Source organism: Etheostoma cragini, chromosome 14 (assembly GCF_013103735.1).
Source record: "Etheostoma cragini isolate CJK2018 chromosome 14, CSU_Ecrag_1.0, whole genome shotgun sequence".
Taxonomy (NCBI): Eukaryota; Metazoa; Chordata; class Actinopteri; order Perciformes; family Percidae; genus Etheostoma; species Etheostoma cragini.
In genome coordinates this window covers 12,284,645-12,301,333 of record NC_048420.1, presented here as the reverse complement: position 1 = coordinate 12,301,333, position 16,689 = coordinate 12,284,645, and the positions used below count along the sequence as shown (strand labels likewise).

At 40.8% G+C, this 16,689-nt stretch overlaps 1 protein-coding gene across 1 annotated transcript; it reads left to right on the top strand.

Annotated features, from left to right (window-relative positions):
- The first annotated feature begins 1,602 nt into the window (after positions 1 to 1,602).
- LOC117957121 lies at positions 1,603 to 16,474 on the top strand. The gene is made up of 9 exons (XM_034892704.1): positions 1,603 to 1,828; positions 7,130 to 7,767; positions 11,254 to 11,416; positions 11,529 to 11,635; positions 11,815 to 11,942; positions 12,061 to 12,179; positions 12,965 to 13,217; positions 14,987 to 15,303; positions 15,918 to 16,474. Exons 1-9 carry the CDS (start codon positions 1,795 to 1,797, stop codon positions 16,373 to 16,375), a joined length of 2,217 nt encoding a protein of 738 aa, XP_034748595.1. The 5' UTR covers positions 1,603 to 1,794; the 3' UTR covers positions 16,376 to 16,474.
- Positions 16,475 to 16,689: the final 215 nt, after the last annotated feature.

The window sequence follows — 16,689 nt, the reverse complement described above, 5'->3', positions numbered from 1 at the left end:
TACTCAGTAGATGGGAGGAACAGCCAGAGTTATTGAATTAATATTTTCCTGTCATTGCATAAAAATATACTTATGTGATTGGATTGGTTAAACAGTCCGTGGGGATTTGTGAGTAGTTTTTTTTCTAAATGGGGCTTCAATTGATATTCTTTGCATCAAACCAGATAAAACCAAGGTTACCTGATTTGGAGGAGTACCAGGAAGTCTGCAAATGGCATTTTTGTAAATCCAAAGAAGACAACAAGCTGTCTTGGCCTTGCTAAGTTAGGCTGCTGATATAGAAATGTGCCCCTCACAGAGGGGGTTTTATGTGAGGTTTTTTTGTTTGGGAAGGGAGAAGGTGTTGAAGGGCATGGGGTCCAGTCAGCACCCCATCTGGTGGGTAACAGTGGAACAACTGAAACAACTGAATAATAGGGAGCTGTTATTTCCGTTTAGATCTTTGTGGAATAAGAAGCTCAAAAGATCAGCGTTATGTACTGTTAATTTTACAGCAGTGGTTCCCCCTCTGTGGTACTGGACCCGACAAAGACTCCCAGGATACCTCAGAGACGTCACAAGGTTATTTAAGAGGAAAGCAGCAAAAACATTTCAGATTCACAAACCCTTGCTTATTTTTTTCTGGACATTCAATTTTCTTGTAAGCTACACATTTGTAAATTTGAAGGCCTTTATTTATATCAAAATATAAACATCGCTTTTTCATTGAACTAGTCACAACTGGGTACATTTGTTTAGTAGGCAGTGTTTTGTATTAAGGGGTCACAAGCCAAGAGCTTTGTTACTCTCAGCCGCAAAGTCTTTACTTCAGTTTTGTGAAATGTTTTTGTTTTTACATTTAAGGGCACACACATGTCTGAATGTTTTTTCTTTTTTTTTTAAAGTGGTGTCAACTTGCATTGAAACCCTAAAACACATTATAATGGTTTACATGACTGATGATTCATAATAATCTAGTCTTTTATTAACATTGGGGTAGGGTTTATTCAATAACCAAATTATGATAACAGTCACTTTGATTGAGTTATGAGTCCCAACAAAATTTGTATATTTCACTATTTTAGTGGTACCATGAACGTTATAAGGAGCCCATTAAAATTCACTTCTGGGTGCCACAGCCACATGTATTATGAATATCAGTAGTGGACAAAGTAAAAGTACCAATAACAGAATGTAAAACTACTTCATGTAAAAATAAAGTTTTACAAGTAAGATTATCCTCCTGCGAAAATAATGCCCCTGTGACAACTCTTATATTTGATAAAATAAGATTGTTAAAACTGATGCATCAATACGCCATCCAAATGACAAGTGACAACCTTGTAAAGATTACAGGTGCTTTGTGTTTCAACAACTTTTTGGTTGGTACAATCAGGTATATATTAAATGTATAGTTTGACATAGATAATCAGCTTGTAAACTTGTAAATGTTGATTTATAAATAGAAAAGTTGGCCAAAATAAAAAATACATTGATTTAGTAAAACGGAAAGTCAGCATTTCTGTCATATTGAGTGAATTAAAACAATAGTTTTCTTAAAGAATGTAAATTGAGGGTAAAATTTATCACATGATTATCTCTCAGAGGCTGCAGTTTTTTTATTGAGCATTTTCTGGTCACTGATTGGCTGGTTCAGTTTCACCCTTCACGCGATAATTTTCCGTCACACTGTTGAGGTAGGTAGCTAATCATTCAATCAGCCTCATTAGCCTCCAGACCAGGAGCAATTCGCTTCGTTACCCTGCGTTGCTTAATTGATTATTAGTACTAAGTTTCTTGGTTTTGACCGTTGCAATGGACGAAGACTGTGATCAAGCTGAAGATTTTGGTAAGAACATATAGGCTCACTTCAATTGTTTTTTTTCATTGGCTTGCTTTGGCAATTTTCACCTGTCCACCAAAGCCATACTTTAGTCTACTCAACTTCTGTGTCATTTTGTAAACTTTGAAACACTTTTAAAACTTTCTGGGTGTAATTAAAGCTTATAATCTTTCCTGTGAGGTGCAGCTCCCAGTGCTGCTCAGCTCCACAGAGACAATATAGGAATTTAAAACTCGGCTATTAACATTCACGACCCGGTGTTTGTAGATGGGGACAGGTTAGCTAGTTTAGCTGCAACTCGCAGCTGAGAGTTAATTAACGGTACGGTGAGGTGGCACGAGGCGCTGCACAGCTGGGACACTAATTAAGTCACTGCAGGCAGCAGGTCCTTGTGAGGATGACGTATATCAGTTTTTATTCAACCTATAGGTTACCCATCAATCATGAAATATGAAGAAAATAACTCCTCCAACATGCAGTTTTTTTAAACTATAGGCAGTTTTGCCCCCAGATACAAAAATAGCTTAAATTGTTGCAAACATGGCCGTAGACAGGATTTAAAGACAGGGGTAAAACAGGGGATGTGTCCATGTCCCCTCTAACACATGCCCCAAGAATTTAGTAGTTATTTAGACCCAACATGACTAAAATGTTTTAAAAGTACATAAATCATAATTGTTAACAAAAATGTAAAAATTCCCTTTTTTCTGCTTCTTAAAGGCCCCAACTTTCAACCGTCTAATCAGCGCACAGAGGGAGTGGCTAAAAACGATGACATTGAGGTTGTATGCTAGTTTGAGTTGTTGCTCCGTAATGGCGGCGGAGAAAGATGCAAGCTAAGCTATTCAGTTCGTTGTGGCAACACTGCCGAATATCCAGAAGTTAAAGCCTGAGGAAGTCAATGGAGAGTGGCCAGACTCTTTATGCAACTGAAATGTAAGAGAGTCTTGTAGGACCAAGCTAGCTATCCTCACCAATTGGTCCCAAAATGCTCCAGTTAGATAGTAAATGCCGTGTATATTTTCTTTGTGAACCTTTGCAAACATTCCTTCAAATCAATCAAGCACGTCTGCCTTGTTGCATCATCCAAAATTTCTTAAAAACTTGCCATTTTTAGTGTGTAGCTTGTTAGCTCAAAGTTTGTTTCTCGAAGCAAAAGATTTCAAGAACAACGACACACAGAGAGCAGAAGCAAAGGGACTTCAGTGGCGACAATCATCCTGGAAATGTGACTTTTGTTTTTACTCTTTTAATGGGTGCAACTTGAAATCTAGCAAAGCACAATACAGTAACAAGAATAACTTCACTTCACCCCTGCACTTAACTCACAGCATCTCAGCTTAATATTTACTGTATATCTCAAACTATAAACACTGGGTAGAAGTCAATATCCTTCACATAAAGATTAAGAAGGAAACAAAAAAGATTGAAGAAAGACAGAAAAAACCCAATAAGACAGTAATGTTACTACTAAAAATAATAATTATTTTATAGACGTTCACAAGAAGCACAGAGGAAGACTGTAATACACCATTGGAAAAAGGCAGAAAAAAAGGTTTTAAGGCTGCTTTTAAGTATTTAGAGTCCTCAGGGAATCTATTTCAGCAAATGGGGGCATTAAAACTAAAGGCAGACTCACGGAATTAATTTAATTGAGTCTCTGTACATATCTAACTTATAGTGGAGCAAGGCCAAGGCAGATTAATACCCATTTCACACCAATGGGTCAATCAGGGTTATACACAGGTCGACTGTGTGTTTGAATCGGGTAACCCTACTCAGCTTTGCAACTCAGGTAGCAAGGTGGGTTTGATCTGGGTAGACCAGGGTCGATTTCAATGTGAATTGTGCACGGCCTGGGTCGCTTACAGCTGTGGCGGCACTAATTACTGTATGTGATTGGTTTAAAAAGACAGTGGGGCAGTTGTCACAGGTAGCCACCTAAATTCTCCGCACACTTTGACAAAACAACAAAAATGTGTCTCACTGTGATGGACTATATATAACTAAGTAGGTTTTTACAGGCAGCTTCTACAACAGCACACAGGAGTGGTTCAATTCATCAATCGGCTGGCAGTCGGTGCCCCGATTTTCACTAGTCTGCCGGCAGAATGGTAGCGTACCCCGCATTCGAACGTAAACGTATGCAAATAAGTTTTGTTTAATTCTCCCTGCACCGCTGCTCTTACTCCCTTTCTGGCACGAGATGTTTCCAGCCTGCAGTTTAGTGCAGCTGCTGTGTATTGCAAATCTGTCTTTTTTTTTTTGTTTGTCTTCTTTTTTAAATTAGTTAAAAGTTAACAGCAAAGCCCAACTTACTTTTAATCAAATCAAGCAAAGAGAAATGTTCTCCACTTGTCTTAAAATAGTAAAAAATCAATACCAGAGTCACCTACTTCCTTGTCCAGCTGCTGCAATAAATATGCAGAGAAGAAGAAATCATCTGCACAAAATCATCTATGAATTGTGTGATGGTTATTTTACTGTGCTATAGAATGTAATCACTGCAAAACAATCCTAAAGTAGCCTAAGCTTCATTTAACTCTCTGTACAATGATAGATTCAAGTAGCTATAAAACAGTTCTACTGGAGTATGTGATGTTAGCCGTTTTGCCCATTTTTGGCACTTAAGGTAAGTGTTATGCATTGCTCCTGGGTTGACCCAGGTGAGTTCTGAATTGTAATATACCCACGTAGACTGGCTTGGTTTGAATTTCCAAAAGGAGGGTTGAACCCTGGTAGGTGTTTCTAAAGGGGTATAAGCAGGGGTGCACATAACCTTTTCAGTGAGTTACTCAGGTGAGTACCAGGAGATGGTGTTTGGTACTCACTCCTTATGCAGCGTAGTCTTAATAAGTGCAGTCTTCCCCACTGTCCTCTTCAGTGTTGTCCCCACTGTCCTCTTCAGTGTTGTCCCCACTGTCCTCTTCAGTGACGTCCCCACTGTCCTCTGCTTCAGCTTCCTGCATGGTAGATGATGAAGATGCTGCAGATGCACGTCCCTGTCCTTGGTTGAGTCTCTGATTAGCTGTCTCGATCCACAGGTCAACAGCTTGCTTTGGGTTAAACGTCTCTGTAGTCTGCTTTGACAGGTGAATGTACATCAGGGCTGAGAGACGAGCATGTGACAGACGAGATCTGTACTTGGTTTTTATTATGTTTAGATGTGAGAATCCCCTCTCACAAGCTGCACTGCTTAAAGGAAGTGTAAGAGACAGCTTAACCACCTTGTTGACGTTGGAGTAAGCATCTGGGTTACTTGTATTTACTATTTGGACCAAGTCATACACAGAAGAGGCTCCCAGGCGTTTTCCTGCCTGCTTTAAGCGCATCCATTCTGTCACAGTGGTGTCTTTGTCAAGTTGCAAGTTGGCCTCATATTTCTTGAGAATGTTGCAAACTGTTGTGTTTCCAAAACTGTGGAGTTCATGCATTTCATGAGGCCATGTTGAAGGATCAAATACTAAGAAATGATCACATGACTTAAGGGACTCATATCTGCTTTCAAACTCTTCAATTAATCCCCTGAGTAAGTTTGACTTGTCTATGTCAGCATCAGCATAAGAAACAGTGCGTGCCCTGTGGCCTTCACCATCAAGCAGAAGTGTGAACTGTCCAATGGCCACCATGAGCTCATCCTTACATTCTCCAAGGGTCAGTTCTTCCTTCTGAAACCTAATGGATGTGGTCTTCATAATGTTGCCAATGTCAAGCATGTTTGACAAAAAGCACTGAAAACGTTCTGCGCAGATATGCTGCAAGTCACTGTTATCACTCGTAGCCAGTTGCGTTTTAATGGCTGGCAATAGTCTTGATATTTTTAACAGTGTTTCATGCCTCCATGCAGACCATCTGATATTATGAAACTTTCCCAGTTTCACAAAGGAGATCCCATTTTCTTTACATTGCTTCTTCAGTGCAGCAGCTTTTTTTGCTCCACCTTTTTGTAAATAAAACTGCAGCAGCTTGACCACAGAGCGATTAAATGTCTCACAGTAAGCAACGTTGCGATCAGCTGATTTTACGAGTTTTGGCACAACGCCGTTGTAGATTCCGACATTGACAGCAGCCCCGTCTGTACACACAGCGACCAACTTTGTTGTCCAGTCATCCAAGCCTGTGTCCTGGAAAAGTGTCACAAGTTCGTCTGTTATTGCCTGCGCGGTTCGGTCAGCACCCAATTCAATCAATCCAATAAAGTCCGAGGTAAACTCTCCTTTGCTGGACACAGACACGATGTAAACAATTTCCTGCTCAGTTTTTGTGATGTCCTCAGATCCATCAAAAAGTAGCCCCCAAAATTCAGCAGACTGCAACCTGGCTCGTAACTCTCCTCTGATGGTGTGAGCGATGCTCTGCATTATCCGTGCGCCCGCTTCACGTGAATGATATGCACCTCCGACATTTACCCCTAGCCGCTTCAGTAAAGGAATATCCTCAGGATAGGAAGACTTGGGACGTGCGTGTTTAGCTTTATGGAAGGCAACAAGAAAAATATTAAACAGAGCTTGCCGCTGTTCTTCATTCAGCTTGTCCCGCCATCTGGCAAGTGGGCGACTGGACATTTCGTCTCGGCTAGCTTGTTTTTTGGCAATGGCTTGCGCCACACTCGTGTGCTCCTTGCTCTTTTCATGTTTGTCAAATAAAGGATGGTTGAAATTCTTTGAACCTTTATAAAACGCACCTGTTTTGTCCGCTAGATGTGGATTTGAGCGGCAAATCTTGCACCATTTTTCAGTGCGCTCATCGTTAGCTTCCAGCCACTGCACATCTTGGAGACACTTTTCCGAAAAAAATCTTTTCTTCGGCTCTGGCTCCAGTTGGCATTTCTTTGTAGGTGGTGGAACGCCAAAGAAGCTGCTTAATGTCTGTTGCTTTTTGGACATGTTTGACAGTAGTTTGCAAGCAACATGTCATGTGTAAGGTTAGATGAGAAGATCGGTCAAGTACGCAAAGGCGCGTAATAACACAAGTGGTATTACGCATTCCTGATTTTTGTCGCGCATGCGTACCAGTTATGTGCACCCCTGGGTATAAGAAACCTTAAAGTCAGTTTTAGCACCAAAAGCTAATTTGATGATTTAAGGACATATATAATGGCTTTTTTTCTTAGACCATGATAGAAATCTGGCTGCAGCATTCTGGTACATGTTACAAAGTTATTTAGAATTTTCTGGTTTAATTAACAGTAGGTGTTCTTAAGACAGAGTACAAATAACTTACTGGCCCATGTTATCTAAATGAAAGTAGTCCAGGGTTTACAGAACCTAGACAAAAGAAAAAACAACTCTCACTTCACACTTTCAGACTGTCCAAGCCTTCTGTGTGAGGAACTGGCAGGAGAGGAGACTGACCGAGAAGACGTGGAGGGGGAGGAGGTGAATGAAAAGAATGTTGTGTCAGAAAAGGAAGTGGTAATGACAGAGGGAGAAGAAGAGGAGCAGGTAAAGCCAGAGAGTAGGCTGGAAGCGGAAGAGGCACAGGGGGTGCAGATGGAAGACAAGATTGATAACAAAAAGCAAACAATTGCTGATAAGCAACAGGACAGAGAAACACAAAGTCTAGCAGAGAAAGATGAGAAGAAAAAGAGTAAGAAGAAGCGAGGTAAGAAGCAAAGTGAGCGAGTGAGAAACAAGAGAGGTTTAAAAGCTGTGAGTGAGTTGCGGTTTGAGGAGAAAAAGGAAAGTCAGATACAGGAGGTGTCAGCGATGAGCTCAGAGGAGAGCTCGGCTCTTTCGGAGCCTTCCATTGGACTGATGAACAGCTGCGACCTGTCTGATCCTGTCTACCTTGGTTCTGGGGGTACAGGGCTGTATTGCCCTTCAGCTCCTCTTCCCCTGCTGTGCTCCTCACAACCTCCAGTCCCGATCCAACCTGCACCTCCTCAGTCTCACGGGACAAAAAGGCATCACAGTCCCCCCCAGCAGGGCCCACAGCCTCTAGAGGTAAGAATAGACTGTCACTGTTTATAAATCACTGGACAAGCTCCGAACATAAAGTGAGTGATATTGTACCTGAACCATATTTTCAGAAATGTTTAACTTCTTAATACACCTTTATTCCCCTTTTTATTAGAGGGCTCCACTAAATTAGCATTGGACTCATATAATATTGTCAGAATCATGGTGGACAGTTTAAAAAAAGTAACCAAAATTGATGCAGCACAACCAGAAATATAATCTTTTTCTTTCCATGCATTCTTCTTCCTTCTCAAAACATGCCTTACCCACAGAGATGAAAGAAGTATTCATTTTCTGTTCTTGAGTAGAATTACTGATATAAAAGTAAACTATTGAAGTATTTGTACTTCTTTACTTCCCATCTCTGATTACACATAATGCTACTCAACGTCTGACAGTTGGGTCAGTTATTCAAGTGTTTATGCTAGTTACAGCTAATGTAGCCTTGAGCAGCAAGCCTCAAGCAGAGATGAGTAGCTGCTACAGAGGTCTGGTAAACTCACTTCTGTCTGACTCCACAATCCCAGATTTGTTTAATTTTCAAACTTGTCCTCAGACCCAACCAACAGATGTTATCAGATTTTGCGCAGCTCTCTCTGGATCTACTGATGTGCTTTGTGCAACGTAGATTTTAGATACACATGTACATTCAATTGCAATTCAATACAATAGCTCTGTCAAGTCTACCTTTATGAAGTTTATAATATTTGGTTTTTGGGGACATTGTTGGACATGTATACATTTCCAGGATTGTCCAAAAAACAATATGTTTGTTAGTGAGGTCATAGTAAAAGGGTGTGTTATACTGGATACATTATATGGAAGGATGTTTTTAAATAAATCAATAAACATTAATTTATATTTCACCTTGTAGCAACCAGCAGGTATCCAAAGTGCTTTACAAAAAGTGACAGAAAAACCTAAGATAGCATACAGTGAAATTAGAAGGTATAACACATACAGTAAATGTTTTGTACTCCTTATTTACGTTAATGAGGGTTGCAGAAAGTAGAAACTCCGAAACAATAGTACAAAACCACAACTACCTATGCTCTTAGTGCTTAAACATACAATTTATTAACACGTCTATGACAGTGTGACATTATAGGCATCATAAAAGCAGACTGTATGTCAACATTTGTGTTGGATAGCATCAGACATTGTGGAAGCTATTTATTTAGGCTATGTGATGGTTATATAATAATAAAATATTCTTACTAAAATAACCATGTCTTTTCTGCCTGCACTATTCAATCCAATGGAAATATTATGCATGTCTGCTGCTTCGTTTTAAACATATTTCCCCAACATTCTGACTGACATATTTGAGATCTTTGGTAACTTTGGGATGTTTGCAACACTTTAAAACAAACATCAATGGGTTTGAATAATATTTTGCAGAGCATGAGGTTTAACTTTTTCAGCCCAACAGACACGTTTGCATGTGAAGATCTACAGGTTTCTAATAATAACTCATCTGTCATGTAAAATTACAGTGTAATATGTGTGAAATGATACACACCTTCAACCTTCTGCAATATTAATGATGCAGCTGTGAAAATAGCATCCAGGATTTAAATTTTTGGCTCAGTGTATGGTAGGGGAAAGAGCTTGTTTAAAACATTGAAACAACCACCCGCAGATTTGGAGAATGTCAATCTGTGTCAAATATGTAAGGGGATTTCATTCATCATTATTTGCCAGTATGACTGTACCTACTGTACACCATGAAGTAATATGTATTTTGTATTCTGCTCACCACCCAGAATCATAATCATAGATAATCAGAGCTACATTTCCACTGGTTTCAAACTTCACGCTTTACAAAATAAAAGTAACCAGGAAGAAGTCCCAGCTATGTGAGGGGTTGCTGTTTTTTTTCTTAAATTATGATAAATCTTCACAAAGGAAGCAATATGAAGACAATACATAGGACTGCGGGAAATTGCTACGGGAATTTTTTTATATTCTCACATTTAATAAACAATTCTTTGATCAATTCAGAAAATAATTGCAGATAAATTATTAATTACATTTTTAATGTTCAAGAGGTATTTGTGACACAACGTACTCCGGCGGTAACGACGTTCACATGGACAGTAATTACATTTAACTTAACTCTTGTCGAGAGAACTATCTGAAAGGGATTTTAACTGAACTCGCCATTCAAAAGACAATTTTCTTAGTTCATTTCTGCTTAGGAGGTTTGTTTCTTTTTTGGTGTTATGTTTCCGTAAAAATCATGATGTTGCATTCCATATTACAGTTATGAGTGGTAATCCGCGGCTCAAGATCCTCAATTTTGTTTGCTAAAGACCATACTATGTGGGGAAAATATTACATAGTAACAGCCAATAAGGAGTTGGGATTAAGCTTGATATGTACTTCTGCGTAAAATTGCCATTGCTACATACGTAGGTACGTGGAGACTCAAACCTACGCCGGAAACTACGCCATAGCCTGGCGTGCACCTCTTGGAAAAATGTAACTACATGTCGCATGACGTACGTCGCTCAGCCGTGGCTTGGTAGCGTTGCATGTCACCCAACTAATTTCCTGGTTCTCCTTCTCCATAAACAATATGAAATCAACGAGAGGGTTAGATTTTTCCTGCTACAGATTTCCTACCTTGGCCAGAAAGCACAGGGGAGACACTTTGTTTCTTTCCCCATGACTCTATAGTCGCTACTTGCTCTGAAGCTAATCACTATCTCACTTCTTCCTTGCTCTACCACACACTCCCCACACAAACGTGTTACCACATGCCAGCTCAACGCACACACCAACACACAAGTATATACTTCAGGCCACTTGCGTAGGCTACAAAGAAAGCTCTGCATGTCTTCATTGTTCTGCGTCCGCAGAACAATTAGTGCTTGTGTGACTGTCATGAGCTCCTCTCTCTTTGGCTAGCTAACTAATCTAGCTAACACCCTCTCAGGGAATTAGATAGTCCCCTTTCCATGGAAGTTTAGTCACGTTTGATGGTTGCTATTTCTGTGTTTTAAGGTGCTCTAAGCAATGTCCTGCGTGTTTTAAACTAGAACATTTGTTCTAACATCAACAAACATCTCCTCACTCTCCGCGTGCTGCCTGTCACCAGAACACTTTGTAAAAAAAACGCGGTCTCTGTAGACAGCCCAGAGTCTACAAACGGCAACAAAAACAAACTGCGCCCACCTGGGGCCTGTTGCATGAAACTAGGATAAGGGATTAAGCCGGGATTTTCAAGTTATCCTGGATGCATTTAGCTTGGACTCGGTTGCACGAAACCAGATTGAATTAGGCCCAGCCAAGTAACCATTGAGATTTATTCTTACTTGGAGTTACTTGGGGATTTTATAATTCATATTATTCATATTAGGTTGGGTGGGTAAAAACACATGTACCTGTGGTGTGACACATTTGTTTTGCTTTACCAGAAATGTGATTATGACTGAGATTAGGTCATATTTGTCTGGTTTATGGCAGATGGAGATAACGCAGATCTACTCCACTCGACGCTCTGTGCGGTACAGCACCAGGGGTCGAGGCCGGACTCTGAGCTTACCTCTGCTGCCGGGATTAGAAACCGTGGACAGCTGTCTACTTCAGCCTGCGCCGAAAAAGAAAACACGAACACTCTACAGTACTGGTAACTGAGCTGTCAATTTGTCCAGGTGTGTTCAGATTTGATTATGCAAATAGTTGACCATTTGGTGTGTGTGTGTGTGTGTGTGTTGGTGTGCGTGTGCATATGTGTGCAGATCAGTTAGAGCATTTAGAGGCCTTGTTCCAGGAAGACCACTATCCTGATGCAGAGAAGAGGAAAGTCATTGCAGCTTCAGTTGGCGTCACACCTCAAAGAATTATGGTTGGAAATTTCCCTGACTCCTTGACACGGCTTATTTGGTGAAGAATGAATGATTAGCAAACAGAGAATGAAGCCTTCCTGTCTTGGCGTTGACTCCCTTTTTTCACCAACCTTTTTCATACTTTTTCTTTTAATTTCCTTAACACCATACTCTGCATGGTTCACATTCTGTGATCCAGGTCTGGTTTCAGAACCGCAGGGCTAAGTGGAGAAAAGTGGAGCGCTCCATCACGGCAAAGACTAGACCTGGATGCAGCAGCAGCAGCCCCCCCCATCACCAAATCAATCCCAACCTTGCACCCAACAGGTATTAAGGCTTAATCCGTCTTTATTTTGTAGTTTTTTAAGCCTCACATGGTGCAAATTACTTGTATTTTGAGCATAATTTGACTTATTGTTTTAGTTATGTTTTTTCTCTTTTTCAGTTTTTCTAGTCAGTTTGGCACCAAGCTGCCCCAGATCGCCCCTGCAGCACCCTTCACAACCTTGTCCAACCAAACTCCACCCTCTTACAGCAATCTGCTGGCTAGCCTCAACAGCCCAAGTATTGAAATCCACATGCATTTACACAATTATTTCAAATGTTTTGCTCCTTATTAGGTCATTGTAGTCCATAATTACTATTCAAATAAGTTTGGTTTCAGAGGAACTATCCTATTTCCCCGACCTAACTGGATTAAGGCTTTGCTATGGGGTGAAATGTTACAGACAAATAGTACCTTCTCCACAGCTAAAGGTTTAATTATCTTTGCTCAGTAAATAAACAATACAATACATGTTACAATAAAATCCTAAATATTGTGTGTTATACATGTTGAGATGAAGGGCCTTATTTAGTTGTAGCTACAAATGTTCATCTCTGTTTTTTCATAACTAACTTGGATCGGAGTTTATTATCAATGGTGTAATTGGTGGCGTTATAACTCCGTTACTCAGTTTGTAGTTTGACAGTCTTTGATCAGTCTATGCAGTATTTTCTTCAAGAGAAACTATACCTTGATGCTTTAAGAATCCATGAATTGACTTAAGCTACGTGTAAACAGTGCTCAGTGGACCTTCACCCTACATGTTGATAGTAAAATTCCCCAGAAAGCAAACTACAGTGTTGCTTTAATTATTATTTTTCTTATTTTTATTTTACCAGGGAAAAGAATCACATTGAGATTACAATCTTTTTTACACCGTGTGATTCCCGGCCAAGAAAGCAGCGCATAGAAGATACATTTTAACATACGACATGTAACAGACAGACAGGGATGGACAGGAATAAGAAATAAGAAATTAAAACAAAAATCTGTTTTGCTAAAATCTGTTTGTGTCATCCCCAAGGTCAATCCAGAGCGAGAGATGTGGGCCAGCACCAGCTTTCATCTCAGGGGGGATACCACCCCCGGCCCATGTACAGCCCTCCCCCCCTGCGGAGAGCCAGTCTTCCCCTTTTCACAATGACCTACAACCATTCCAACCCCACTCCACCTCTCCTTAACACCCTGGCTCACACGTCACCTCTGTTTCTGGATGCTTTGGAGGGTGGCTCTGCCATGGCCCATCGTGACACCCAATCTCTGCAGACTGACACCAGGTCAGCTCGGTTCACAACAGACTGTGACATGAATACTAGGAGATGATTTGGAGGGCACCAATGAGTACTAGAGATGACAGGGGGACAGAGGCTGCAGACAGGAGCTGGGATCCTGTGAAATACTGCTATAATGATGCCTCAGACAGCGCCTGTAATAGCCGGGAGTTGGTGTCGGTTGGTGTTCTGAAATATTTGAGAAATCCTGCTGTGAGACGTCTCAGTTAAAAATGGCTTTGTGTAAAATTAGTTTTGTTAGTTTTAACTAAAATTATGTATCACAGCTCTAAAGAAATCCCCCAATGCGAGCCAGTACAAAACAATGAACATTAATAAATGTTCCAGTATTGCTGTAAGAGATTTTCATTGTAACGATCAACAAAAATAACAATTTATTTTTCTTGATTTGTTCACCATATGTGCATACACCTCCACTGAGTTGGAGTGGCGCTAGAAGTCTTAGGCACATTTTAATTTGTCCAATACTATGATCAAATACCTGCAAAACCTAGTGACATCCCTGTCCATCGCAATCCAATACGCAAAATTAAGACGTGAACATGGTGAACAATATCTGTCATTTTTAGTATGTGAGTATGCGGATGTTAGCATTTACCTTAAAGCAGCACTTTGCATAAATACAGCTTCAGAGTTTCTAGCATGTCTGACTCTAGACTTTTATGCTGTGTATACAGATACAAAGTAGCAGGAACTGTCTGGCCTCTAATGAAGCTGTAGTTATAGTGTGTGTTGCGCTGAGCACACAGTTTACATACTCTGCTTTAACTGAACAGTTGTTTTGACATAGCTGCCATATACTAAACATTACAAAGTTGTTTTTCTCTTGTTGTACAGTTTGTTTCCGGAAGACAGAATAGTTTTTTACATTCCTCTTAAGAATGTATGTGCATGTTGCAAGTCCCATTGAGGGAGGGGTACTGAAACCTGGTGCTAATATGACACTGGTGCGTAAACAAACGGTATCTACTGGACCGACTAGCAATGTGGATTTTGGTGCCACTTAAATGCCTGTGCTTATCTCTGATGCTTTGAAACAGACGTTAGAGGCAACAGAAGCGTCACTGCATGTGATGCTAGTTAACATTACACTTGGCAGCATGGTGTTAACTTCCGTAGCTAGTAGCTGGATTGAACACAGTTAAAATGGTGTAAAGTGTTGCTATATTTTACTGTAGAGGATTCCAACACCGGGACGTACAACAGTCTGCAGCTGCCGTAGTTGTAAAAACAACACTGATGGTGTATTTACTTAAAACTGTTGAGCCTTGTGATGCATTGGAAGTTTAAATCATTTAATTTTAACCATCTTTCTTTAATGTTGGTGACTGGCATTTTGAGCTATTATTATTATTATTATTATTATTTTTTAATGGTATTGGTTAAGGCACCGTTTAAGCACCGGCAGCATGTGTAGAAGTATCGTTTTAGCACGGGTATCGGAAAAATCCAAACGATACCATCTCTAGTCCCATACACAATTAATCCTTTAAAGGACTGTTTATTGCTGTCTCAGCATTTAAGTCTATATGTGTGAATGGCCCTTAGGCCTTGTTGTAATGTGGGTAAAATTACTCTTTAGGGGGGGCTGTGATGGCAACTAGTTGATGTGAGTGACCAAATAACCTTTATATAGATCAAGGAAGTATCTGAGCATGCCATAGAGGCATCCCTTTAGAAACATTATGTACTTACAGGTGTGTGTTTGTGTTTGTGTGGGGGGGTTGTGACTAAATTTATCTTTTTGTCCTTAGTTCTCTATTTGACTTTGGGGAGAAGCTAGACTACATGACCTCAGGCCAGCAGAACAACCCTCTCTCCTACCAGCTCCAGACCTCCTACCCCACCAGCCAGTCCCAGCACCAACCTCAAGGATCTCTGCCCCGCGTGGCCTACCTCACCCCGTCCCCTTACCTCACACCCAACCCTCCAGATTCCAACCCTACCTCCTACCTGACCTTTGGTCCTGGGGGGAACTCCACTGGGATGGTGACCTACTCCACTGGAGGCCACCCTTACTTCCAGTCCCAGAGCGCAGGACAAATCCTGCTGCAGTCGGCCGGTCATAATGGTGAGACCCTGGGATAATTTTTTTCTAAGAACCAGATATATTTTCTATAATATCAATTTTTATATTTCTATATTTATAATCAACATTTACACTGATGATTAGACTGGAGGAGTCCTACTATCCCAATATTATCTATTCGTAAAAATAGATTCTCAGTCAGTTCTTGATCAAGGAGCACACCATTGACTTCTTTTAATTTTTTTACTTTGGTATTTTTGCCTTTTATTGATAATTAGATTAGAACTAGACAGTAAACATTGGGAGAGAGAGGGAAGACATGCATAAAATGGTATGCGTGTACAACACACCAGTAAAAGAGTTAAATATGAAATGTATGAGTAAAGATGGGCAGATGAGAATGTTGAGTGGGATGATTTCTGAAGGATGGGAAAGGCTTTTGGGGAAGAGCCACCATGAACTCAGCGTACACCTAGGGACCAATGAGAGATAACTTTGAGAGAGAAAGAGGGAGTGTTGGTGGGGAACAGATAGGTGATAATTTATAAATATATGACAGGATAAGGGGTGATTGAGGAATAGTCTTGAACTTATGAGATAAATGAAGTCCAATAAAGCTCAATTGTCACATCTCTGTTTTGTGTGTTTCCTTGCAGGTGGGATCACAGCATACCATTCGTACCCGTGGAGTAGCATGTACACTCAACCAGCCATCCACCAGCGTACTCCGTGCCCTCCAACTTACCCTAGCAGCTTGGGAAGTGTTCGAGATTACCAGCCACCCTCCTCCACCACCCTGCCTCCACCTTCATTCTTTACCCGGGGGGACCACGGGCCCTCAGGTGCAAGCTCCCAGCACTCATCACACAACCGAACACACACCGCCAGCAGCAGCAGCAACAGCAGTATCACCGTCCTCCCTCCTGTGTCCACCCTGCGGCCTTCTCTCAGAGCGGAGATAACTCCAACCAAGGCTGCATCCCTGCTGCCTTCTCAGGTCAGCCCTGCCTCTCCAGACAGCTCTCCAGTGCCCCCTTGTGTCAAGACTGAGTATGACAGCCCTCGAGAGATTCAGAGTCATTTTCACTGCGACTTTTCCCCTATACACTTTTGACTCCTGTTTGTGTGAGAGAGTGGGTTTGAAGTATCATTGTTAACATACCCTGTGTAAGTGTGAGTAATTCAGTATTTTCAATTTGTATTACTACTAGGATGTTCTTGTTTGGGCTGCTTTTTGCTTGGCTGCAATAAATGGCCATTGTTCTATCAATCACGTTATTTCTGTAATCTCACAGATTTTTATTCAAATGCATGTCTGTGAGGAGAATTACGGTCAATTTTAATACGTAGCTCTGTTGTTTGGAAATTGAATGTGCTGTCAGTAGCAAGAAAAACGAAAACGGTGCTCGGTGCTGCCTACACTGTTAT

Bases quoted from the DNA above. Each gene is read 5' to 3' on its own strand.
- LOC117957121 (XM_034892704.1), top strand. From the start codon at position 1,795: ATGGACGAAGACTGTGATCAAGCTGAAGATTTTG. The intron at 11,417-11,528 runs GTAACTGAGCTG...ATATGTGTGCAG, and splicing joins ACGAACACTCTACAGTACTG to ATCAGTTAGAGCATTTAGAG. The intron at 13,218-14,986 runs GTCAGCTCGGTT...TTTTGTCCTTAG, and splicing joins TCTCTGCAGACTGACACCAG to TTCTCTATTTGACTTTGGGG.